Raw genomic sequence first — 23,855 nt, 5'->3', positions numbered from 1 at the left:
TCGAGCAACGTGGCAGGAAAAGACGGAAGAGACTCCCCCCCCGGTGAACGTGACAGAGCATCGGCCTTCCCATGGACAGCACCCGGTCTATGCCTAATTACAAAATCATATGCAGCAAAAAACAGGTGCCAACGCACCTGTCGACTATTAATGCATTTAAGGGTAGCCAGGTCCTGCAGGTTCTTATGGTCGGAATAAATCGTGGTCTGGTGCCGGGCCCCAAGGAGGTGGTGACGCCAGGTTTGCAGTGCGTCCTTGATGGCCAACAATTCCTTCTCAGTGACAGTATAATGTAACTCGGCTGGGGTGAGTTTCCGTGAGTGAAAAACCACGGGATGCAAACGACCAGTGGCCGGACAGGGTTGGGAAAGGACTGCACCCAAAGCAAAAGAGGAAGCGTCCGCCTCCACGATGTATGGGAGTACAGGGTCCGGGTGCTGAAGCACGGGAGCAGTCACGAATCTGGTTTTCAGCTCCTCAAACGCCTGCTGATGTTTCAGGGTCCAAGAGAATGGAACCAGTGGACTGGTAAGAGCGGTAAGGGGAGCCACTATGGAGGAGAAGCCAGCAATGAACCTCCGATAGAAATTAGCGAAACCCAGAAAAGATTGTAACTGCTTGAGGGTCTTTGGAGCAGGCCAATCCGTGATGGCACGAACCTTTGACTGGTTCATTGATAGACCCCCAGGCGTTAGGTGGAACCCCAGGAAGTCGACCTCCTTAGTGTGAAACAGGCACTTTTCGGGTTTAGCAAACAAGGCGTTTCTGTGTAGACGGGCCAGAACCTCCCTAACGTGGACGATGTGGTCTTCCAGAGAAGGGGAGAATATCAAAATGTCATCCAGATAGACCACGACGTACACGTCTAAGATGTCACTGAATACTTCGTTAACGAAGCGCTGGAAGGTGGCTGCGGCCATGTCTGACCGAAGGGCCGCGACTGCCTGCATTAGAGCGGTCACAGGGTCCTCAGCCGAGACGTTCATAATCCGGACGACCAAAAAAGGCTTCACAGTCTGTTTTGCTCTTGGTGGTCGTGCAGATTAGTCCTACCACCTCCGACCCCAAGCACCACCCAGGCAGGAGATGACAACAGCCCGTGCAGCGCTTGAAACCGCAGGTGGAGAATGTCGTCTTATCAGGAACCAGAAACGCCAAAGACCCTCTGACCACCGAAAGCGAAGGAGAGGGTGGCCTGAAATGTGTGGTGGAGTAGTGGGGGTACAGCGAGCACTGGTCGATTGTATCTCTGACAGGACTCGTGATGTAGAACTCCGAGGCAAATACGTGGGATAATCCGTGAGCAGTCCAATAGGCAGTTCCGGGGTCGATAACCAAAGTTCAGTGTTCAAGGGAATATCCGTAGGCAGTCCAGTGAGCAATTCCGAGTCAAGAAACCAGTAGCAAACAAACAGCGTGATATCCGGGATTAAGAATGAGGCAATCCGTTAACAGTTCCGTGGTCAAGTATTCGTGGTAGCAAAATCCAAAGAAACGCCAAAGCAATCCGTGAAGGAAGCAGCTGTGAAGCGGTGCTTCCGTGTTTCTCTGCTCCCTTTAGCTTGTGTGGAAGGTCACGTGATCACATCACGGGAGGGGAACGTGAGTAGTCTGAGTCACGTGACCCGTGATGATGACGAAGGCTGTTGTGGATGCCTAGTCACGTGACGTGCGGTTCTATGTGTGCCCAATCGGCAGCGCCGGTTGTGTGAAAGCCTCCATGGGAGGTGCCAGTGAAGGAAAGGGCGAAGATCCCTCGGGCCGTGATGTGCGGGTCTCCTCTGTTTGGCAGGAGACCCTCGCCGCTCGCCTGCAGGGACACGTAGGCCACGTGAGTCTTGATGGTGGCGTACGTTGGGAGACACGACACAATTGCACCACCCTAGCGAGGACCTTGGTCATGTCCAAAATTGACTATTGCAACACCCTCTATCTTGGCACTAACCAATGCACTATCAATAAGTTACAAGTCATCCATAAAAATGCTATCAGAGCGGCACTGAACATCCCCAGGAATCTTCACATCTCTGACACTAGACGGAGTATCCAATGGCTCTGAGTATCTCAAAGAGTCTCACTTAAAGCGCTAGCGCTAACTCATAAAAGCCTCTCCAACCAAGCACCTAGTTATCTGGCCAGCAGATTTACTATCCACACTACCATAAAACCACTCAGAAGTGCCCAAACTAATTGCATTCCCTTACCGCGCTTTAATCTTCAGAGATCTGGTGGCAGCAGCTTCCCAGTCTTGGCGGTGAAACTGTGGAACTCGTTACCTAATCCTCTCAGAGCGGAATCCTCCTTCTTGGCCTTCAAGCGCAAAGCCCAAGCTTGGCTGTCTGCCCAAGACCTGTCCTGACTCAGAGCATCCACTCTTCCCCTCTTCATAACACTAGCGCCTATTTGTTAGTAGTTATAACCTGATTGTTAATATGTATATAACTTGTCTATTTTTCTAAATTGTCTTTGTTCACTGTACTGTTTTTCCTCATTACTTTGTTATGTATTATGTCTGTAACCTAAGTGATGCAGCCGGATGCTCTTGGGCCTGGTGCGCTATATAAATAATAAAAATACAAATGCAAATACACAATAGCACTGCATTATGGCGTGATTAGTGTCTGCACTGTGCATGTCCGCTCTTCAGTTCTGCGCTCAGCTGCCCCCTAGATATCGATAGCTCTGGCATCTGCAGTCACCGTCTATCTGTTCAGGTGTTAGGTTGGACACAATAGCCCTGCATTATGGCGTGAGTAGTGTCTCCGCACTGCGCACGTCCGCTCTTCAGCTCCCCCCTAGATATCGATAGCTCTCGCATCTGCAGTCACCGTCTATCTGCTCAGGTGTTGGGTTGGACACAATAGCCCTGCATTATGGCGTGAGTAGTGTCTCCTCACTGCGCATGTCCGCTCTTCAGCTCCCCCCTAGATATCGATAGCTCTCGCATCTGCAGTCACCGTCTAGCTGCTCAGGTGTTAGGTTGGACACAATAGCTCTGTATTATGGCGTGAGTAGTGTCTCCACACTGCGCTTGTCCGCTCTTCAGTTCTGCGCTCACCTCTCCCCTGGATATCGATAGCTCTGGCATCTGCAGTCACCGTCTATCTGCTCAGGTGTTAGGTTGGATACAATAGCTCTGCATTATGGACCGCTTGGGTAGAGAACCTGGAACTAGACTTTGAGGCGGTGGAAATGAAGGACAAGGCCAAACGCCCAACCCTCCTGTACTCTGCTGGACTGGCCGTCCAAAGTTTGTTCAAGACATTAAGGCCCCTAAATCAGACCTATGATGCAGCCATCGCAGCCTTGAACAAATAGTTCAGCAGAGCTCTCAACTCACCCGCTTTTGGCGGGTGTCACCCGCCTTTCAAAGGGCTGACTCACCCGCCAAGCCTCCTGCACTCCCATTCATTCAAATGGGCGTCTCACCTGCCAAAAACAAAATCGGGTGATTTCACCCGCCTTTGCGAGACAAATGGTTGAGAGCTATGACTTCAGACTCATGGTCAACAGGGATTATGAACGATTCAGGATGAGGTGTGCGAGGCAGTAGGAAGGGGAGAGCCTTGATGCATTTCACGGGAAGCTGTGCGGCATTGCACTGTCCTGTGCCCTGGGAAATTTCGAGGAGGACGAGATCAGGGCGCAGATCATATACGGCTGCAGTTCGTTGAAACTGCACAAGCAAGTCCTGAGGGACCCAGCGCTAACCCTCGACCAGATACTAGACCTTGGCCGTGCCCAGGAACTGGCAGAGGTGCAGGCCTCAGTCATGGACTCATCCAGACAGCACCTCAAGCTGGAGGCCCCCATACAGCGGATCAAGATGGAGGAGGTGTCAGCGGTCGGCAAGTGGCAAGGAGGAAAGCCGATGAGGAGGGGAGACTGGCCAAGGAGAGACCCTGGTGCTGCGATATGCCATCAGTGCAGGTCGGATCTTCCACACCCGCAGGACTGCCCTGCGAAAGGTCACATCTGTGGGAGGTGCGGGAAGGTAGATCACTTATCACGGGTGTGCCTTGCCCCGACACCAGCCAGCATGGTGGGGACATCAGGGGGGGGGGTGAGTCGTAGGGGAGAAAAACCCCCAGAGTGGCTACGGTCCAAGTGGCGGAAGACCGACGGAGAACGCAGTATGATGTGGGAGAGGAGGAAGATGAAGAAAATGTATTCTTCTTGTCCTGCAGTAGCACCACTGGCCAGTTCGATCCCAGAATTTTCTGAATTCAAACAGCCTGCTGTCGGGCCCGTGGTGTGCGGACTGGAACACACCTGTTTGTTTGCAGTGTTGACGGTTCAAGGTTTTGATTAGTTAGTACGTGGTGCTCAGACTGGAATGCACCCTGGGTTTGCAGTGATGACGTAGGAACCGAATGGGTGCGCAGACTAGAATGCATCAAGTTAGACCCAGTATAGGGTCACTGTTTGTAGCAGGTGGGGGGGTGATTTCTCTTTTGTTATAATAAAGGAGGATGTTGTGTGTGGGTCTAGAGCATGGGTGCACAACATACGGCCCGCGGACTAGTTGCGGCCCGCCATGCTCTTTTGTCCGGCCCGCGAGGCACAAAGACTTTCCTAATGGAGGGCGGCCCGCGCCGCCCTCCATTAGGAAAGTCTTTGTGCCTCACGGGCCGGACAAAAGATAGGCCCTCATTGGCTCAGCGCACACTTGCACCACATCGCTCCTTCGAGCCACGTAGTACGTGTGTGCTGCACCAATGGAGGGCCAGCACTACAGCTGGCGTGGTCCATAAGGCTTGATGCCGGAAGGCATTTCAGCCTTGGACCACGCCAGCCGTAGTACGATTCCAGCGTTCCAGCTTACCTGCCGCTTACCTGCCTTCCAGCACGTCTCCGGTAAGTGGTCTGTTTGTGTTTGTGTATCGGGTCTGTTTTGCTTTATGTTTGTGTGTGTATGTTGCGATGGGGGTGGGTGTCGGATGTGTATGAATGTTTGGATTTGAATGTATTTTGTGTGTATGTTGAGATGCGGGAGTGGGTGGGTGGGGGGGTGTTGGATGTGTATGAATGTTTGGATTTTAATGTTTTTTGTGTGTATGTTGAGATGCGGGGGTGGGGGGTGTCGGATGTGTATGAATGTTTGTATTTGAATGTTTTTTGTGTGCTGAGTTGGGGGGTGGGGGTTTGGGTCTGTATGGGTGCATGTTTGTGTGTGTGCTGAGTTGGGGGGTGGGGGGTTCGGGTCTGTGTGTGTGCTGATTTGGGGGTGGGGGTTCTGGTCTGTATGGGTGCATGCCCTCCGCTGTATGCAATGTGCATGGATATGGTGCAGTTGGGCGAGACATTGATTTTTAGCGGGAGGTAGTCACTATTGCTATCAAGGATGCCTTCAGCTTCTCTGATGGTAAGGGTGTCCCTCGCGATGAGGGCAACGCCTCCACCTCTCTGAGAGGTGCGGTCTTTCCTAAAGATGGAATATCCAGGTGGGATGGCGAGTGATAAGGCCGGGCCTTTCATTCAGCCAGGTTTCAGCCACTGGTTCTCTAAAGAACTCCTTGACCAACGTGCGCAAAAGAGGATTGCACTATCCTCCTGGAAAGTAAACCCCTCTGAAGCCACTAAACAGAAGTTCAAAGCCATTTCCAAATCCTACAAGACTAACATCACACTGGCAAAGGCTGCCTCCTTCAACGCCAGGATCTCTGACGCCAAGTCAGGATCTAAGGAACTATTCACAATCTTTAGGGAACTTGAAAAACCATCTGCCCCCCCCCTCCTCAGTTATCAGAGATGACAAGTGGTGCAACAGCATTCAATCTGCCATGCTAGAGAAGCTCAACACCCTCTAAACAAAATTTTGTGGCCACCAAAAAGCCCTCTCCCATATTATAGCGAACACCCACGCCAAGCCACCCATCAAGATCACGTCATCCCCGATGTTCGAATTCAAAGACATCACTGAGCAAGAGGTCATCACCCTGCTCAATTCTATCAAACCCTCCAATTGTAAAGGCGATGCCTGCCCAGCCAGCCTCATCAAAGACTCCGCACATACCCTTGCCCCCTTCCTTACAGCCTTTATTAACTCCTCCTTCCAATCAGGCCATGTCCCATCAGGACTCAAGGAAGGGTGGGTACGCCCACTCCTCAAGAAACCCTCACTCGATCCAACCGTCCCGGGGAATTACAGGCCCATCACAACTGTACCATTCCTGCTCAAAATCTTGGACAAAGCAGCCTACCTGCAGGTCCAAAAGTTCCTAGTTTAATTTAATTTATTATTAATGTGTTACAGCTTATTATAAGCTTTTCACATAACATAAGAAATTACATTCAACAAAAATAAGACAATGGTCATAAAAGTAAATACTGACATATTAAATAAATAAAGAGAAAAAAGAAAAATAGTAATATAAAAAGCAAATTTAGAAAAAATAAACAAGAAAGAGAAAAAAAAGAGAAAAGAGAAAAAAGAAAAAAAGAAAATAAGACAATTAAGAGTAAAGAGTGAAATGAGTTACATTCAGAGTTCAAAATTAAAAGAATATACAGATGTGTTCATAATCCACCAGTAGATGAATATTAATGCCTTTACATATTGAAGGCTACAAGTCCAAATACCTATTGCTGATGGGAAAGTTATAGAGAGTTTTATCCTAATAGAAACTTTCCCATGATAAAAGGAGGTGACCATCCATGAGTTGACAGTTCGCTATATGGTTATGCCCAATGATTTCTCAATAATCGTCCAAACATTATACACGGCAATGTATAATTTCATTCCGTTTCCCTTTGCATTAACGGCTCTTTGCCAGAATTCATTACTACCAACATGTTCCATATTATGGACAAAATCTATGTAAAATGATGTGTAGACCTTTATCATAGCGACACATCTGGTAAGAACATGTTTGCCCGTTTCTGATTTCGTTTTGTCCTTACATAGCCTGCAGAAACGTTCGGGTGAGGGGAGATTATTCTTAATCCCACTTATGGCTAGTACAGGCAACTGATCGATCCTTAACATAAGAATAAAACGACGTAGCCGTGGCGAAGGGCATAGATTCAGATAAGGCAACGGCTTCTTGAGAGTGTAATTCATGAATTGCACAAATTTATAGCGCTTTAGATTTTCCAAATGTGCAAAGTTGCTAATCCAATCGTGCAATTCAGATTTCTTAGTTAACGCTCTCAGTACAGGAATGGAGACCTCTTGTTGTTTTTGGGTCCAACCGATCTCTTCAAGATATTTAACGATGTTCTTTTTCATAAAAGGATATGAGGCTGCTTTGTTAATTTCACAATGAATCGCCGCTAACAGTAAATTAGCTGTATCCGGTGTTGCTTTTAGGTATAATTCGGCTCTCTTCCTGAGTACAAGAGACTTCCAGGAAGTGAGGCCGAGCTCTAATCTAAGGATGGCCATTGGGATGCAACCCGGAAGACCGAGTATTTTTTTCCAAAATTTTCCTTCGAGGATTTGAAGCCAGTCTAGTTCTATCAATTGCAATGCCTCTAGGCCATAGATTATCATTGGTGTTAAGACCTGTAGGTATAGTTGGCGTGCTGCCCAGATGGTATAGCCACAGTGAGTTGTAGAAAAGCGATGAATAAGTGCTGTTACTTGGGCAGCTCTTGAAGTTCTAATATGTTTACAGATGGTATAATGCCCCTTGTGCTCAATCTCGACACCCAGGTATCTATAATATGGGGTATATTTGATTGCCGTCCCATATATGTTTAGACCTGTTCTTGCTATCTTCTTGGAGCTGAACATTACCATCTGTGTTTTATTTAGATTAATAGCCAGCCCGTTGGCTTGAGTATAGGTCCATAGTGCCTCAGCTGATCTACGAATGCCGCTGATAGTGTGGTCCAAGATGACTAAATCGTCAGCGTATGCTAGCACTACACAGTGGGTGGATCCAATCTTAGGGGGGCAATTGTTTTCCAGTGATAGCGCTTTAGGTATATCATGGACAAACAGGTTATACAATATGGGTGCCGTAACACATCCTTGTTTCACGCCACAGTTTTGGTTGATCTTGCTGGTCATATTCCCTTTTGCGTCCAACTTCAGGGAAACTGTGGTATTGTAATGCATTAACTTGAGATAATATAGTATTGCTTTAGGGCATCCCAGTTTTTCAAGTTTGGCCCAAAGTAGTTCCCTGGGGACTAAATCAAAGGCGGACTTAAAATCTATGAACAAGGCATATAGAGGTGGGTTACCTGATGTTCTAGCCTTGTTGCAGAGAATGTCCATTACTACCAAGTTATGTGTAGTGGAATATCCGCTTCTAAATCCACATTGGAAACAATCAAGGATCTTTTCTCTGTCTGCCCATGTTTGGAGTTCCTGAAGAAGATATGCTGCAAATAGCTTGCCCGTGCAGTCCAACATTGAAAGTAGACGGTAATTTCCAGGGTCTGAGCGGTCACCTCTCTTGTATACAGGGATCAAGATTGCCGTCTGCCAGGATTCTGGGATTTTACCTTCCTTCAGAATCTTTTCAAAGAGGATCTTGAGTACCTCTGCCCAATATTCCGGGTTGCTCTTTAATACTACATTTGCTAAGCCGTTAGGTCCCGGAGCTCTTGAAGATTTGAGCTTTTTTATCCTAGTAATCAGAGATTCAACTGACACTTTGAAAGGGAACAAAGGTGGATCCTGGGGCATCCTCTCCTGTATCTTTACCTGGTCCGTGCCGTTCCGGGTTTTCAAGAATTGCTCCCATTGACTGATGCCAATTGAGTTAGTTAAGGGGATGCTGGTGTCACCCCGAGCCGTGCTCAATAGACCCCATATAGTTCGGGAGTTACCCGTACATAACGTTTGGACTGTTGTTTGCCATTTGAGCAATTTTGTTGCATAGCGTTTCAGTTTTAGCCATGTTCTGTAGGCATTTTTTAGCTTCTTGCTTAGAGTTAGGTAGTTGTGCAGTGTAGTGGAAGCTTTACGTAATTTCCTCAGGTCAGCTCTTAAAGTTCGTTTGGCATTTCTGATTTCGATATCAAATATATTCGTGGTCTTGGTCTCAGGGGCCCGCATAATTATTTTAGTCGCTGCATAGGTGTTAGAGAATGCTGCGATCCATTCTTCGATCTCCTTGCTGGTCATGGCCAAGAGTTCTATATGACACAGATTTGGGTAGTTGATTGTATATTCTATGGCTCGTTTAATATTGCTGTCAGACCATCGTATCTTGGAGAGAGCGTGATTCGTCTTCAGCTCACCAATAGGTTTATACGATGTAAATTGTGTGATATAATTGAAAGAGAGTGTAAGAATAGCATGGTCGCTCCAATCATTATCCTTGATCTTCATATCTGTGACCCAGGTGGTCATGGTAGGACTTGTGTACATATAGTCCAATGTACTACTGGCTATGAAGTTTCTCCATGTTGCTTTTCCCGGATAGTCACTGATGGTTCTGCCATTTAATAGTTCAAAGTTCCATGATTTAAAAAAGTTGAACCATAGTTGTCCCTCCGCATTTACACTTCCATGTTTCAATTTGCCTATTTGCTTCAGCAGGGGGTTGTTACTGGTGCTCGGCTCACCAATTAAGTGGCAATTAAAATCCCCAACAAAGATAACCATATTTTTCTGTGGCTCCATCAGCCAATTGATCAACAGTTCATGGCAAGCTTCCTGGATTATCTCGCTCTGAGTAGATTCAAATGGATTATATATGTTAACCAGGAGGATGTGTTCCGTTTTATCTTCGCCAGGGAGCTCCAGTTCCACTGCCAGTATGAATTCGTCCATTTTCGTATGAATGCGGATGGATCTTAGCGGATGCAGGATGCCAGTTAATAGACCTCCATATGGTCTTCCCCTTGGTCCCTTTTTTGCTAATTCCTGGTGTATAGTGTACCCATTTAGTAAGGCTCGGGAGGTAAGCCACGTCTCTTGTAAACATGTACAGGTATGGCCCACTAGTAAGGGCATTGAGCCATCAGGAGATAGCAAATGGCCGAATCCCCGGCAATTCCAAGAAATAATGGTTTGATCTCATCGGTTTGCTGTTGCTTTTGGTAGGGACTCTATTAGCCATTTAAGGACCTTCTGTATGTCTACCAGCTGTACAGAGTCATCTTTAGGTGGCTGTATTATGGTCCTTTCTTCCATAGTGGAATTTGACATCTGGGTCGGCCACTGTGGATCGGTGACGTTCGGGTCAACATCTATTTCCAGGTCAACTTCCCTCAGGTTGGTTTTAAAGTTACGCAGTAGTTCTGCAGTGGCTAGAAATTTGCAGTGAAGGGCCGATGTGCTTGAGTTCGTCACTTCTAATGGTTCAACAAATGCAAAATCCTCAGATCGTAGTACTCTCAGCTGCGGAATGGTATGTAATCTGATCATTAATGCTGATCTGGTAATCCAGTCGTGGTTGCTAGATTGATAGAGATTTTTAATCAGGCAGATTCTTCCGCCTCTAGGTACCATAAGGTTACCCTTTTCCTCAGCTGGTGATGTTGTTGTTGATTGAGGCTCGTTGATCAAGGGTATTGGGATGACTGATATGTTATTTGTGTTATTCTGAGATATATTTGCATCCTGTTCTTTTTCATATAAAGAGGATTCTGATTCTGGAGCCGCTGTTAATTTAGAGGTATTGCATTTGTCATTAATAAGCCAACTAGTGAGCTTTCCTTCTTTTGCTGCAGTGCGTTTGCGTGCCCGTGCCGCTCTCCGTTTGACTTTTCTCTGTCCTTTTTTGGGAGTGCTACCTACTGTTGGCCTCAAGATTTCCTCCGCTGTCTCTGCTGTGTCTGGTAGTATGATCGTTGCAGTTTGACGCTTTCTTCTTCCAATCGCCTTTTTTGTCAGGCGTTTCTGTTTACGTGAGAGGTAGATTTCCAAATTATTGGTAATGTTTGGGTCCTGGGTCCCAAAGTCAGTGCCATCTTGCGTATTAATGTTGATGGGTTCCGGCTCATTCTCCATTGGGTTGTTTTTCTCAGTATCGCTTGTTGCGATTGCGAGAGTAACGTCAAGTATCTTCCCGCACATCTTCAGTAGAATATTTAATGCAAATTGTACAGATGCAACAGATGCTTGCAAATCCCCCAGGTTCGTGCTGCCTTCTCTGAGGTCACTGTTGTTTTCAGATTCCTGAGACCCTAAGTGAACAGCAAGGTTAGGGGAAGCAGATAATCTATCTATCGCTTCCCGTTGCGAAGTTGTCGTCTGGGGTTGGTAACTATTGATTTGATTGCTTGTACTGCTTCGCGGTAGCGGAGTCATGGCTCTCTGCATAGAGAGACAGAGGTCAAGCAATGAGTTGTTGTCAATTATACTCTCCCCTAGGCTCGCTGAATTGTTCGTTCTACTGTGAATACTCGGCTCCTTCTCCTCGCTTAGCGATGGATTTATGGTATTTGAAGTAGATGGAGGTGGGAAAAAATCAGTGATGATTCCTCTTTCCTTTGGAACAGTTTTCATGCCCTTACCCTTGTTCGGCCCTGTGGTAGAGGTTCTGTCCTTCTGATTCCGAAGGTTGTATCTCGTGGCAGAACACTTCTTGACAGTTAGCATAGTGATGCTATTCGCTACCTTGTCGGATCAGGGTAGAAGGGGAATGTACCGTGGGCAATATGTCCAATAGGGTTGTTTTTAGCTGATGGTATATGATATTCCCTTAGTTCTTTCAAAAACGCTAGGGAGCACAAGCGGGATATCTTAGGGGTAATTGAGCAGATCCTCAGGTAGTTAGCGCCATTGCTATAAGGACACAAGTAGAGCTTTCAATTAGTGTGCAAAACTGTTGTGTCCTAGGCTCGATAAAAATGTCCGAAGATTTTCCCGGTTCACAGTATGAGGCCTGTGTCTTTAAGTTGCATCTACCCTAAACTCTGACTAGCATGCCGTTGTTCTACATACAGGCAGAGCAGGTAGTGAGGCAAGGGGAATATGCAAAAGTTCCCGTTATGAAGTTGTCAACTGATGTACAGAGGTTCAGGCAACAGTGCTGGATGCAATGGCAGGCCACGTGTGCCAAAAGGTAAGAAGTAGAGACCACCAGGCAGAGGATAACACAGAAGGTTCTTTTGCCAATTTGAGGGGGAGGGGGGGAAGGGGGAGGGGGGCGGTACGAGGGGGGGGCCGGGGGCAAGGAGAATCCCTGCTCAATCCCCTATGGCGCCACTCACTATGCCTCTCCTTCGCTGCACACGTCAACGCGATTTATTAGAACTCGGGAGCTGTCTGAGCCTCAGAACAACTAGGCTCAGCTCCGCTCCACTTTCGCCTCTCTCAGCTTTCCCCAATCCCTATTTCGACCCCAGGTGGAGGGGGGTGGGGGGGAGGAGGGGTTAGAGGGGCTGAGGGTCGCGGTGAGAGGGGCTAGGGGCGAGGCAGATCCCAGCTCGATCCCCCGAATCCTCCGTGTCACCGCTTACAGGGTCTCACCTCTGCCACATTCGTCCACGTCCCAGCCAGAGGTTGTGGGTAGCTCACCTCAGCTTCACGGCTCTCTTCTCTTCCGGCCCTCCACAGCCCTCTGCAGCCCCCTCTCCAGCGCAGCGTCCGTCCTGGTTACTAGCGCTGCGCTGCGCCCGCTTCGCCTCGTCGTACGGTGCTGGTTGATGTTAGAAAAAAGCACCCTGCGACTTCGGTACCAGCGTCTAGGCGTCAAGGCGTCAAGGCGTCAAGCCGCACCTACCGACACACACACTCAGAATCCAGCAAGTGGCGTGACGAGGCCGCTTCCGACGCGAAAAAAAACACAGCCACACCTTTGGGTCAGCACACCCAAAGTTCCTAGAGGACAACCGTCTCCTTGGCCTGTGGCAATCTGGGTTCCGCCCCCGACATGACACTGAAACGGCCCTCCTAGATCTAAAGAACCAAATGGATGACCTCAGAGATGCAGGCAAACCTGCCCTCCTACTGCTCCTGGATCTATCCGTAGCATTCGATCTGGTTGACCACAACACCCTGTGTCACCACCTAGCCACCCAGGCCAACTTCTCCCCGAAAGCCTGCCAGTGGATCACCTCCTTTCTCCAAGAAAGGGCCATGAAAGTCTTTTCTGAAGTTGCCGCCGCCACCCCTAGACTCCTCACCTGCGGTGTCCCTCAGGGATCCTGTATCGCCCCAACACTCTATAACCTCTTTACAAGGCCCATGTTTAGCATCCTGGATTCCCTTGGTATTTCATATACCAACTATGCTGACGATACGCAGGTACTGATCCCACTCACGGGCGACTACCTAGCAGATTCCAACACCCTCACCTCTATCTACACTACCATCCAATCCTGGATGGCGGAGAATTGGCTGTGCCTCAACAGCGGAAAAAAAACCAAACTCCTCCTCATTGGGTCACCCTCCACTCTGGGTAACCTCGGAGATCAGTACGCCTCCTTCACCATTGATAACATTCCAATCAAGGTCTCGAACCATGTTAAGACACTCTGAGTCTACCTTGACTCCGACCTGTCTATGAATAGACAGGTCAATGCTATCGCTGCATCCTCAGCCTACTACTCCAAAGTCCTCAATGCAGCCAGGCCCTTCTTGGCCCATCAAAATTGCCTCACGATTGCCAGGGCAATTATCGGGTCAAGACTTGACTACTGTAATGCCCTTCTCGTGGGGACATCCAGCAAAAACCTGGCCAAATTGCAGCTAGCCCAGAACAATGCGCTAAGGGCAGCCACCGGCACCTCAAGAAGAAACCATATCTCCGAAATCAGAAGGCAAGCCCACTGGCTCCCTGTCAAAGAGAGAATTGTCTTTAAAACTCTTGCTCTCACCCACAAATGCCTTCACGAACTTGCCCCTCCTTACCTGACCAACAGAATTACTAGGCACACCGCCACGAGACCTCTCAGGTCCCCTTATGCCAACTCAATTGTCACGCCTACTACTCGGAAAGTGCGTGCTGGTGGCTCCAGCTTCCCCACCCTAGCAGCCACGCACTGGAACGCTCTGCCATCTCACCTAAGACTCATTGAATCCCACCTAGCCTTCCGTAAGTCTATCAAAACCAGACTCTTTGTTTAACCTGAACCTGTATCTTCCACTGCATATATGCCTGCCAATCTGTAACTAAGAGCCCTCCTGGCACCTGTCTGTAATCCTAAATTTGCGCATCCTCTGTAACAGCGCCTCGATGCCTTATGGGCTGCAAGCGCGCTTAACAAATGCAAATAAATAAATGCTTGAGAGTGTGTGTGCTGAGTTGGGGGCTGGGGGGTTTGGGTCTGTATGTTTGCATGTTTGAGAGTGTGCTGAGTTGGGGGGTGGGGGTTCGGGTCTGTATGGGTGCTGGTTTGTGTGTGTGCTGATTTGGGGGGGTGGGGGTTTGGAGTTGGGGAGGTGGGGGGTTCGGGTCTGTATGGGTGCTTGTTTGAGAGTGTGCTGATTTGGGGGGTGGGGGGTTCGGGTCTGTATGGGTGCATGTTTGTGTGTGTGCTGAGTTGGGGGTGGGGGTTCAGGTCTGTATGGGTGCTGGTTTGTGTGTGTGCTGATTTGGGGGTTGGGGGTTTGGAGTTGGGGGGTGGGGGGTTTGGGTCTGTATGGGTGCATGTTTGTGTGTGTGCTGAGTTGGGGGTGGGGGTTCGGGTCTGTATGGGTGCTGGTTAGTGTGTGTGCTGATTTGGGGGGTGGGGGTTTGGAGTTGGGGAGGTGGGGGGTTCGGGTCTATATGGGTGATTGTTTGAGAGTGTGCTGATTTGGGGGGTGAGGGTGCCATAGGGCATAATGTTTGGTTGGGTGTGAGGGGGCCATGGGGCATAGTGTTTGGTTGGGGTGAGGGACATGGGGCATAGTGTTTGGTTGGGGGTGAGGGGGACATGGGGCATAGTGTTTGGTTGGGGGTGAGGGGGCCATGGGGCATAGTGTTTGGTTGGGGGTAAGGGGGCCCTGGGGCATAGTGTTTGGTTGGGGGTGAGGGACATGAGCCATAATGTTTGGTTGGGGGTGAGGGGGCCATGGGGCATAGTGTTTGGTTGGGGGTAAAGGACCATGGGGCATTGTGTTTGGTTGGGTGTGAGGGGGCCATGGGGCATAGTGTTTGGTTGGGTGTGAGGGGGCCCTGGGGCATAGTGTTTGGTTGGGGGTGAGGGACATGGGGCATAGTGTTTGGTTGGGGGTGAGGGTGCCATGGGGCATGTTTGGTTGGGTGTGAGGGGGCCATGGGGAATAGTGTTTGGTTGGGGGTGAGGGACATGGGGAATAGTGTTTGGTTGGGGGTGAGGGGGCCATGGGGCATAGTGTTTGGTTGGGGGTGAAGGGGCCATGGGGCATTGTGTTTGGTTGGGTGTGAGGGGGACATGGGGCATAGTGTTTGGTTGGGGGTAAGGGGGCCCTGGGGCATAGTGTTTGGTTGGGGGTGAGGGACATGGGGCATAATGTTTGGTTGGGGGTGAGGGGGCCATGGGGCATAGTGTTTGGTTGGGGGTGAGTAGGGCATGGGGCATAGTGTTTGGTTGGGTGTGAGGGGGCCATGGGGCATAGTGTTTGGTTGGGGGTGAGGGACATGGGGCATAGTGCTTGGTTGGGGTGAGGGGGCCATGGGGCATAGTGTTGCACTCCAAGAGTGAACACTATAATAAAGCTATAACAGGCACAGTTAGGAGATGTTCATCTTTGGCTTTTTGAGGAAACCTGACTCAAGGAAGGCCATACTCCTCTTGGGCAACCCAAACAGCAAACTGTAGCAGTCCAAAATAACGGCATTTCCAATCTAGGGTCAATAAAATATATATAAGTTAATTAAACAGGCGAGATACAATAACTAAATAGAAATAAATTAAAACAATGGAAAATGTGTAGTACAAAATGTAAGTTTGAAATGCAAATAAAAATCGTTACCCCTCAAAAACATTCTTTTTCCATGTGTTTAGTACAAATTGGGGGTTTAAAAAGCCTCCTGCCACGCCCCGTCTACCGCTCCGCCCACATTTACTTTTCGGCCCACTATAGCCCTCATGTAAGGTACTTTCGGCCCTCTGTCAAAATCAGTTGTGCACCCCTGGCCCATAGCTCTCAACCATTTGTGTCGCAAAGGCGGGTGAAAACAGCCGATTTTATTTTTAGCGGGTGAGAGGCCCATTGACATGAATGGGCGTGCAGGAGGCTTGGCGGGTGAGTCAGCTGTTTACAAGGCGGGTGACACCCGCCAAAAGCGTGAGAGTTGAGAGCTATGCCCTGGCCTAGAGCGTCTTGACCTCGTCATGACGCCTCTCTAATAAAAGGGTCTCTTCTGGCACGCACAAGGCAGTGCAGCAGAGCCCAGGAAGCATCTTTTGTTGGGACTGGGTCTGCCACATGATCGTGGCCTGTGTGTGCTGGCCCGGCCAGGGTGCCCCCAAGGCCGTGGCCGCAGAGTGCTGGGAACCCCCAGCTGAGGCATCTGTCCGGTGATCCAGACGGGGCAGGGTGACCCCTGCAGCAGGTGACCTGCGTGAGTGCAGCCCCCAAAGGACCCATGTAGGGCGGTCTAGACACCTGGTCTGGCCCGTCCCAGTGAGTGGAGGCGGGCCACCCACCGTCTATCTGCTGAGGTGTTAGGTTGGACACAATAGCACTGCATTATGGCGTGAGTAGTGTCTCTGCACTGCGCTTGTCCGCTCTTCAGTTCTGCGCTTAGCTCTCCCCTAGATATTGATAGCTCTGGCATCTGCAGTCACCGTCTATCTGCTCAGGTGTTAGTTTGGACACAATAGCCCTGCATTATGGCGTGAGTAGTGTCTCCGCAATGCGCATGTCTGCTCTTCAGCTCCCCCCTAGAAATCGATAGCTCTGGGATCTGCAGTCACCGTCTATCTGCTGAGGTGTTAGGTTGAACACAATACACAATAGCCCCGCATTATGGCGTGAGTAGTGTCTCCGCACTGCGCATGTCCGCTCTTCAGTTCTGCGCTCAGCTCTCCCCTAGATATCTATAGATCTGGCATCTGCAGTCACCATCTATCTGCTGAGGTGTTAGGGTGGACACAATAGCCCTGAATTATGGCGTGAATAGTATCTCCACACTGCGCATGTCTTCTCTGTTACGTAGTAGAGATGTGTGCACAAATGCACAAGCCTCGTTACGGCTCGCACATGCGATTGACTAATAAACGAGGACCGAAACGGCAGTTGCCTCTGGGACCACATAGCAAGCAGACGTGTCTGTGAGTCTTTCCTTCTGGTGTGCGTGCGTGCTGTGTGGGGCGGCCTGGGGAACCTCAATGGCTACAACATTGGCGACGAGGAGGTAGTGCTGTGTATGTGTGTGGGATCCATTACACGTGCTAAACGTCGGAAGTGGCATCTCCTCATATTACGCAGCTCCGGATCCAACGTGGCAATTGGTGGCCATTTTAGAGTTTCACGTGCGACAGTTGCGGCCCGAGACGGTGCTCGTGCGCTGTCCGTGTGACTCTCTTGAAGACATTTTTGGAACGTTCACGGCTTCCAGCCCTGTGGTAGCCGTGATTATGCTGATGTGAAGGTGTTTGTACACACCTTCCTGCACAGACTGGTCGAAGTGGCTGGGGAAGTTCTACAAAATAATTTTTGCAGCACAAGATTTATTCACCCTGGAGAAGAGTCATTCAGGTCAGTGAACATCCTGGCCAGCTGTGGTATCACGGAATCTGAAAAGGGGTACAAGAAGGCATCATAGCGCCAACGCAGCCAACACACCACAGGTTTGCGGCCTCACACCGTAGTGTGGGGTGCCTGTGCGAACTGCAGAGATGGGCGAGCAGGATGGAGCAGCCATCGCCCCGGCACAGATACCATGTCGACAGCAAGGCACGCTGGTGCCAATGCCAGAATTTGACACATCAGGACCTCCGTACAAGCTTGGGCCTAAATGGTTACTGTGGGTCAAGAAACTTGAAATGTTTTTCAGAGCTACTGGTGAGAATGATGATCATGCAAAAGTAGCAACCCTGTTATATTCTGCTGGGACAGAAGTGCACCGCATTTTCGAGTCATTAAACCTACAAGTCACCACCTATGCAGCAGTCAAAGCAGCTCTGTAAAATCACTTCCTCCCCATGGCGAACATGGACTATGACAGATTCATAATGTGCGGAGAAAAGCAATATGGTGATGAATCCCTGGATCAATTCTGTACTAGATTGCGTCAACTGACAAGCACATGTAGTTGGGAAAATGAAGAGGGCATGGTGTGAAACCAGATCATTCAGGGGTGCAGCTCTGGAAAATTGAGGAGGCAAGTCCTTCGGCACCAGGAATGACATTAACACAGATTTTGGACACTGGTTGTGCCTATCAGCTCGCAGAAAGCAGGGGTGCAAAGATGGATGCGGCTGTCTGCCCAGGAAAGAGTGAAGAGGTTTTTGCAGTAGGACGGACCACCCCTCCCAAGCCACGGTGGGGCCAAAAGCGAACTGACAGCCCTCCCGTCCACAGCACTCTGCCATCATGCCAATACTCTGGGCATGATTTGCCACACGTAGGAGAATGCCCGGCGAAAACGAGAGTATGCGGCCGGTGCAGCAAGCCAAGACATTATACCAGGGTGTGCAGGGCAGCGACTCCGGTGGCCACTTCTCGAGGTCCAGCAAGAGTGAACGGAGGAAACTTCAGGAGATCCAGGAGTGTAGCAACCGTGGAACAAGGCATACAAAAACTTGACATAGCGGAGGAGGAAGAAGAGGATGAGGAGGTAGTCTTTATCTCCAACATAGCCACGGGAGCCAGGAAGAGGAGACAACCGACGTGCATAGTAGGCATTGGTGGCACCCCGACGCCAGTATTGATTGATACTCGGGCATCGGTATGCTTCCTAGCGACCGAACATTATGGAGCCCTCTCTGGCCCGCCAGTGCTTGAAACATCCAGAGCGAGGATCTACACCTTTGGTGGTAGCACGCCGTTACCCATACAAGGGTTCTTATTGGCACCGGTCACCCATGGACAAAATGCAATCAAGGCCATGTTCTTTGTGACCGACGTAAGTCCCCACTCCCTGCTCAGTTGCGCTGCCTCAGAGGCCCTGAACATTGTACATTTCACCATGTCGGTGTACCACTCAGATGTTGAACGACTTCTAGAAAGATATGAGAACCCTCTGCATTGTCCACAAGGCCTTCTGGGGCCTGGGGCCTCAATACCTTCAACTCTCTCTTCCTAAATATCTTCCTTCCCGAGCCCTTTGGTCTTCCGTCTCCAACTCCCTCAGGGTTAGCCGCTTCTCGAAGCAACGAGCTGGGGTTAGATCTCTCTCCGCGGCAGGGGCCTCCCCCTGGAACAGCCTTCCTGCCTCCCTGAAACTTGAGGAGAACCATCTCCGGTTCCGTAAGCACCTCAAAACCTTCCTCTTTGCCTCTTCTTTCTCTCTCCCTCTCCCCTGCTAAATCCTTCACTGAAACTGCACTGAATCTGCAACTGGGCCACTCTCACTGACCTCGGTCCTGGCCCCAGCCCCTCTCCACTTGCACTGCTTCCCTGGCAACCTCGGCACTGCGGTCTGTCTCTGTATCCCTACAGCCCCCCCTTCCCAGCACTTGTCTGCACTTACTTTGCACTTGCCACCAGCTGGCCCTATTTATTTATTTATTTATTTTATTCTACTTACTTGTACTGCACTTCCCCCTCCCCTTTCCCCTTGCACTTTTCCCTCCCCCTACACCTGCACTTGCGCGGTCTGAATGACACCTGGCCTAGTAGGATCGTTGTCTGTCTTCCCCTTGTTTCCCCCCTCCCTGCCTCGTCGTGCCTTGAAACACTTGTGTATAGGCGCGTTACAAATGCCATATCATATCATATCATATCAACCCCTTCCATGGGGTGGGGAAGCTGATGGCAGAACCAATACATCTTCACATCGATGAAACAGTGAGACCCACCTCTTTGAAACATAGAAGAATACCATTTCATCTAAAAGCACAAGTTGAGAAGGAACTCCAGCCACTGATAGACATGGACATCATAGAGAGGGTGGAGGGCCCCACCCCGTGGGTATCCCCGATTGTGGTTGCACCAAAACCAAAGCAGCCCGGAGCAGTACGCATTTACATCGACATGCGCCTACCCAACGCCACCATAAAAAGGGAACGTCAGCTCACACCGACATTAGATGACATCATAGGCGAATTGCAAGGGGCAAAGGTGTTCTCAAAATTGGATTTGCGTTCAGGGTACCACCAACTAGAACTGCATCCAGAGTCACGCTACATTACAACCTTCACCACACATGAAGGGTTGTACCAGTTCAAGAGGTTGAGCTTTGGAGTATCGTCAGCGGTGGAGGTGTTCCAAAACGTCATCAGGGGAGCCCTCGCCGGACTGAAAGGAGTCGTCAACATAAGCGACGACATCCTTGTCTTCGCGGCGTCTGAGGCTGATCACATGAAGCGGCTGGAGCAGGCACTGGACAGGTTAAGCAGCCTAGGTCTCACACTTCACAAAACCAAGTGAGAATTTTTCAAGGACCGCATCAAATTATTTGGCTTCATCTTCCATGCTGGGGTGTTTTCTCCAGATCCTGAAAAATGTTTGTGACATTCGCGAAGTGGCCGTCCCGGAATCACCTGCATAGGTTCGAAGTTTCCTGGGCATGGTGAATTATTGCGGCAGATTCATTAAGGGCCTGGCATCGTTATCTGAGCCTTTAAGGGTGCTAACAAAAAACAATGTGGCATGGACATGGACTGAGAGGGAGCAAAATGCGTTTACAGACATCAAGCCAGCGCTGTCGGACCAGGAAACCATGGCGTACTTCAACCCAGAAAGGGAGTCCGAAATTGTGGTAGACGCTAGCCCAGTGGGTTTGGGTGCAGTACTGTTGCAGGCCAATGCACAGGGAAACATGTGCCCCATTGCTTACGACAGCAAAGCCCTCTCCGAAACTGAAAGGAGGTACTCTCAAATTGAGAGGGAAGCCCTGGCGATATTGTGGGGTTACCGCCACTTCCGACTGTACATTCTAGGAAAACCAGTGGTGGTCATCACGGACCATAAGCCTCTTATACCAATCATGGCTGGCGCCTCATCGAAACCAACCCCGCATATAGAATGGTGGATGCTATCACTGATCCAGTACGGGGTGAAGCTACAGTACAGGCCTGGCACACATAATCCTGCAGACTATCTATCACGCCACCCCAGCACAAGTCGCACGCTGGACCAGGTAGAGGTAGTGGCATACATGCCAACCCTCCCGATTTAGGCGGGAGACTCCCGATTTTCTGGTGAAAAATATAGCTATTTTTCACATTATCCTGCTTAAAATTACTTTAGCCCCAATGCATTCCTATGGTGAAATATTGGTCTCCCGATTTCCCTGTGACAATCTCCCTCCCAGGTGGCTCCGAATGTTGGCATGTATGTATTAGAGAGCCTGGAAATGATACACAACATAGTGGAGGCTGCCATGCCGGTGGCGTTGGTACATCAGGACATCATAGTGGCATCGGACAACGATGAGGTGTTCCGGGTCATAAGGTCTGCCATTGGAAGTGGGGAATGGAAAGAAGTGCTCGTCAACAATTCCAGACGGGAGACAGGTGCTCAGCGGGACATGCAAGCACTATGAAAAGCAAGAAATAAGCTATCAGTATCCGAAGATGGACTCATCCTACGGGGCCGACAAATAGTCATCCCGAGATCACTCGTAATCAAGGTACTGGAACTGGTGCACATAGGGAATCAAGGGACAGCAAAAACAAAAGCACGCTTAAGGACCAAAGTATAGTTCCCTGATCTGGAGAGCAGGGTGGACCACTTTGTACAAGGGTGTGTCCCATGCCAAGCGGCGAGTCCTGCAGAGAGAGCACGCCCGATCAGATCAATGGAGAGGAGTGAGCAGCCTTGGGGTACCGTTCATGAAGACTTTGGGTCCACAGGAAGAGGCATGTACTTCCTAGCGGTTGTAGACCAGTGGTCAAGATATCCAGAAGTGGAACTGGTGGAATCGACGGCCTGCGACCACACCATCTTGGCATTGGAAAAGATATTTGCCACCCATGGGTTCCCACTAGTACTATGTTCGGACAATGGCCTGCCATTTCAAGGTAACCAATTTGCGAAATACCTGGAAGAAAGAGGGATTAGACACCAGAAAGTGACACCGCTCTGACCTAGGGCCAACGGAGAAGAAGAGAGGGTTATGCGAACCCTGAAAAAGATCTTTCGCATCTCCCTAAATGGGGGAGGGGAGTTACGAAGGAACCTATTAGAGTATCTGCAGGAATACAGGACAACTCCACACCAGTCCACAGGCGTCCCACCGGCGGAAGCCCTATTCAAACACTGTCCGCGAGGACTGATTCTGGAAGTGGAGGGAAGAACACCGGGAGTGATTGATGACGAACACGTCAGGCAGGAGCGGAAGGACAGAAATGAGAGAGAGAGAGCGAGCGGAGAAAACTCCAGGAGAAAGCGGTGGGAGACACAGTGCTAGTAAGGAACCGACATCCCGAAGGGAAGATGTTCCTCACCTATGAACCACAACCCCTCGGGGTAACCCATGTGAGAGGGTCTATGGTGACAGCCGCCAATGGGTGGGAGACGGTGACCAGAAACAGGTCATTCTTCAAGAAGATCGAGGCAAGCCAGCAGCTGGCCTGCCGGAGTCGCCTGAGCAGTCCGGTCCAGAGGGATCCTGGCCGTCTGGAAACCCAAACGGGGAAGAAGGCCAGCCAGCAGAAGAAGTACCACTGCCGACCTCAGGGAGTAGCAGTAGGTATCCGAGCAGAGAGGGACGACAACCCCCTGCTCAATTTCGATACTATGTCATGGACCCCGACGGCTAGAGTGGGATGAAGCAATGTTGGTTAACTCACGATGAGTTGTTGTCATGTTATATTATGCAATGTTATCTTGTTTAAAGAAAAGGAGAGATGTTACGTAGTAAAGATGTGTGCACGCATGCGCGAGCCTCATTCTGGTTCACGCATGCGCTTTCCTAATAAACGAGGACCGAGACGGCAGTTGCCGCCGGGACCCCATAGCAAGCAGCGTGTCCGTTTGTCTTTCCTTCTGGTGTGCTTGCGTGCGTGCTGTGTGGGGCGGCCCGGGGCCCCTCAATGGCTAGAACACGCTCTTCAATTCTGCGCTCAGCTCTCCCCTAGATATCGATAGCTCTGGGATCTGCAGTCACCGTCTGTCTGCTCAGGTGTTAGGTTGGACACAATAGCCCTGCATTATGGCGTGAGTAGTGTCTCTGCACTGCGCAGACTAAAGGGGAACAATGGTGACCACCCAAGGTGCCCAAGTGAGGACATGCCCTTGTGGTACCCTACCCGGGGTTACTGGCATGGCTCAGATTCAGATGACTCTTATTTAGGGGACAGATAGTTCTCCCAGTATGAAGAGGAGACAGCCGGCCCAGCTGGTGGTCCTGAGGCAGCCCTGTCGGGACCGGCGAGACACCCTCAGCTGTCCCGTATAAAGCCCCGCAGACTGATTGAAGACGTGGGGTAAAACATAGCTCTCAACCATTTGTGTTGCAAAGGCGGGTGAAATCACCCGATTTTGTTTTTGACGGGTGAGACGCCCATTGGAATGAATGGGCGTGCAGGAGGCTTGGCGGGTGAGTCAGCCTTTTACAAGGCGGGTGACACCCGCCAAAAGCGTGTGAGTTGAGAGCTATGGCTCTCAATGTCATCTAACATGTTAAGAAAGGGGGAGATTTGATGTTGTGCACCAATGCACAGCCCATCACTGGTGTTTGTCTAGGGGAGGGGCCTTGTTAGGCCAAGAGTTGGGGAAGTGACGCAGGGATAGGGAGGGGTTCTGGGGCAGGGAAAGGGTCAGTTGAGAATTATAATAAAGAAGGTTGATCACGCATCCCTGGTGTCCGTGTCAGTTAATCACAACGGAGCATTCCTCTGTAGCCAAGGACTCAGCCTTTCACACATCTTCCCCCTGAATATGGCTACTTGCATACGTGCCAACATGCTGTAACATCTAGAAA

At 50.0% G+C, this 23,855-nt stretch overlaps 1 protein-coding gene across 1 annotated transcript in view; it reads left to right on the top strand.

The window, feature by feature from the left end:
* The window catches only part of LOC138515444 (zinc finger protein 585A-like), a 726,273-nt gene that overhangs the window by 572,870 nt on the left and 129,548 nt on the right, over positions 1-23,855 (top strand). Inside the window, exons 6-7 of the mRNA XM_069630284.1 lie at positions 19,801-20,352; positions 20,516-21,068. Of these exons, the coding sequence (XP_069486385.1) occupies positions 19,801-20,352; positions 20,516-21,068 (1,105 nt within the window). The remainder of the gene's footprint in view (positions 1-19,800; positions 20,353-20,515; positions 21,069-23,855) is intronic.

This window comes from Ambystoma mexicanum, chromosome 6q (genome assembly GCF_040938575.1).
Source record: "Ambystoma mexicanum isolate Mex_15411 chromosome 6q, UKY_AmexF1_1, whole genome shotgun sequence".
NCBI lineage: Eukaryota > Metazoa > Chordata > Amphibia > Caudata > Ambystomatidae > Ambystoma > Ambystoma mexicanum.
This window is presented reverse-complemented; position numbering and strand designations above follow the sequence as displayed.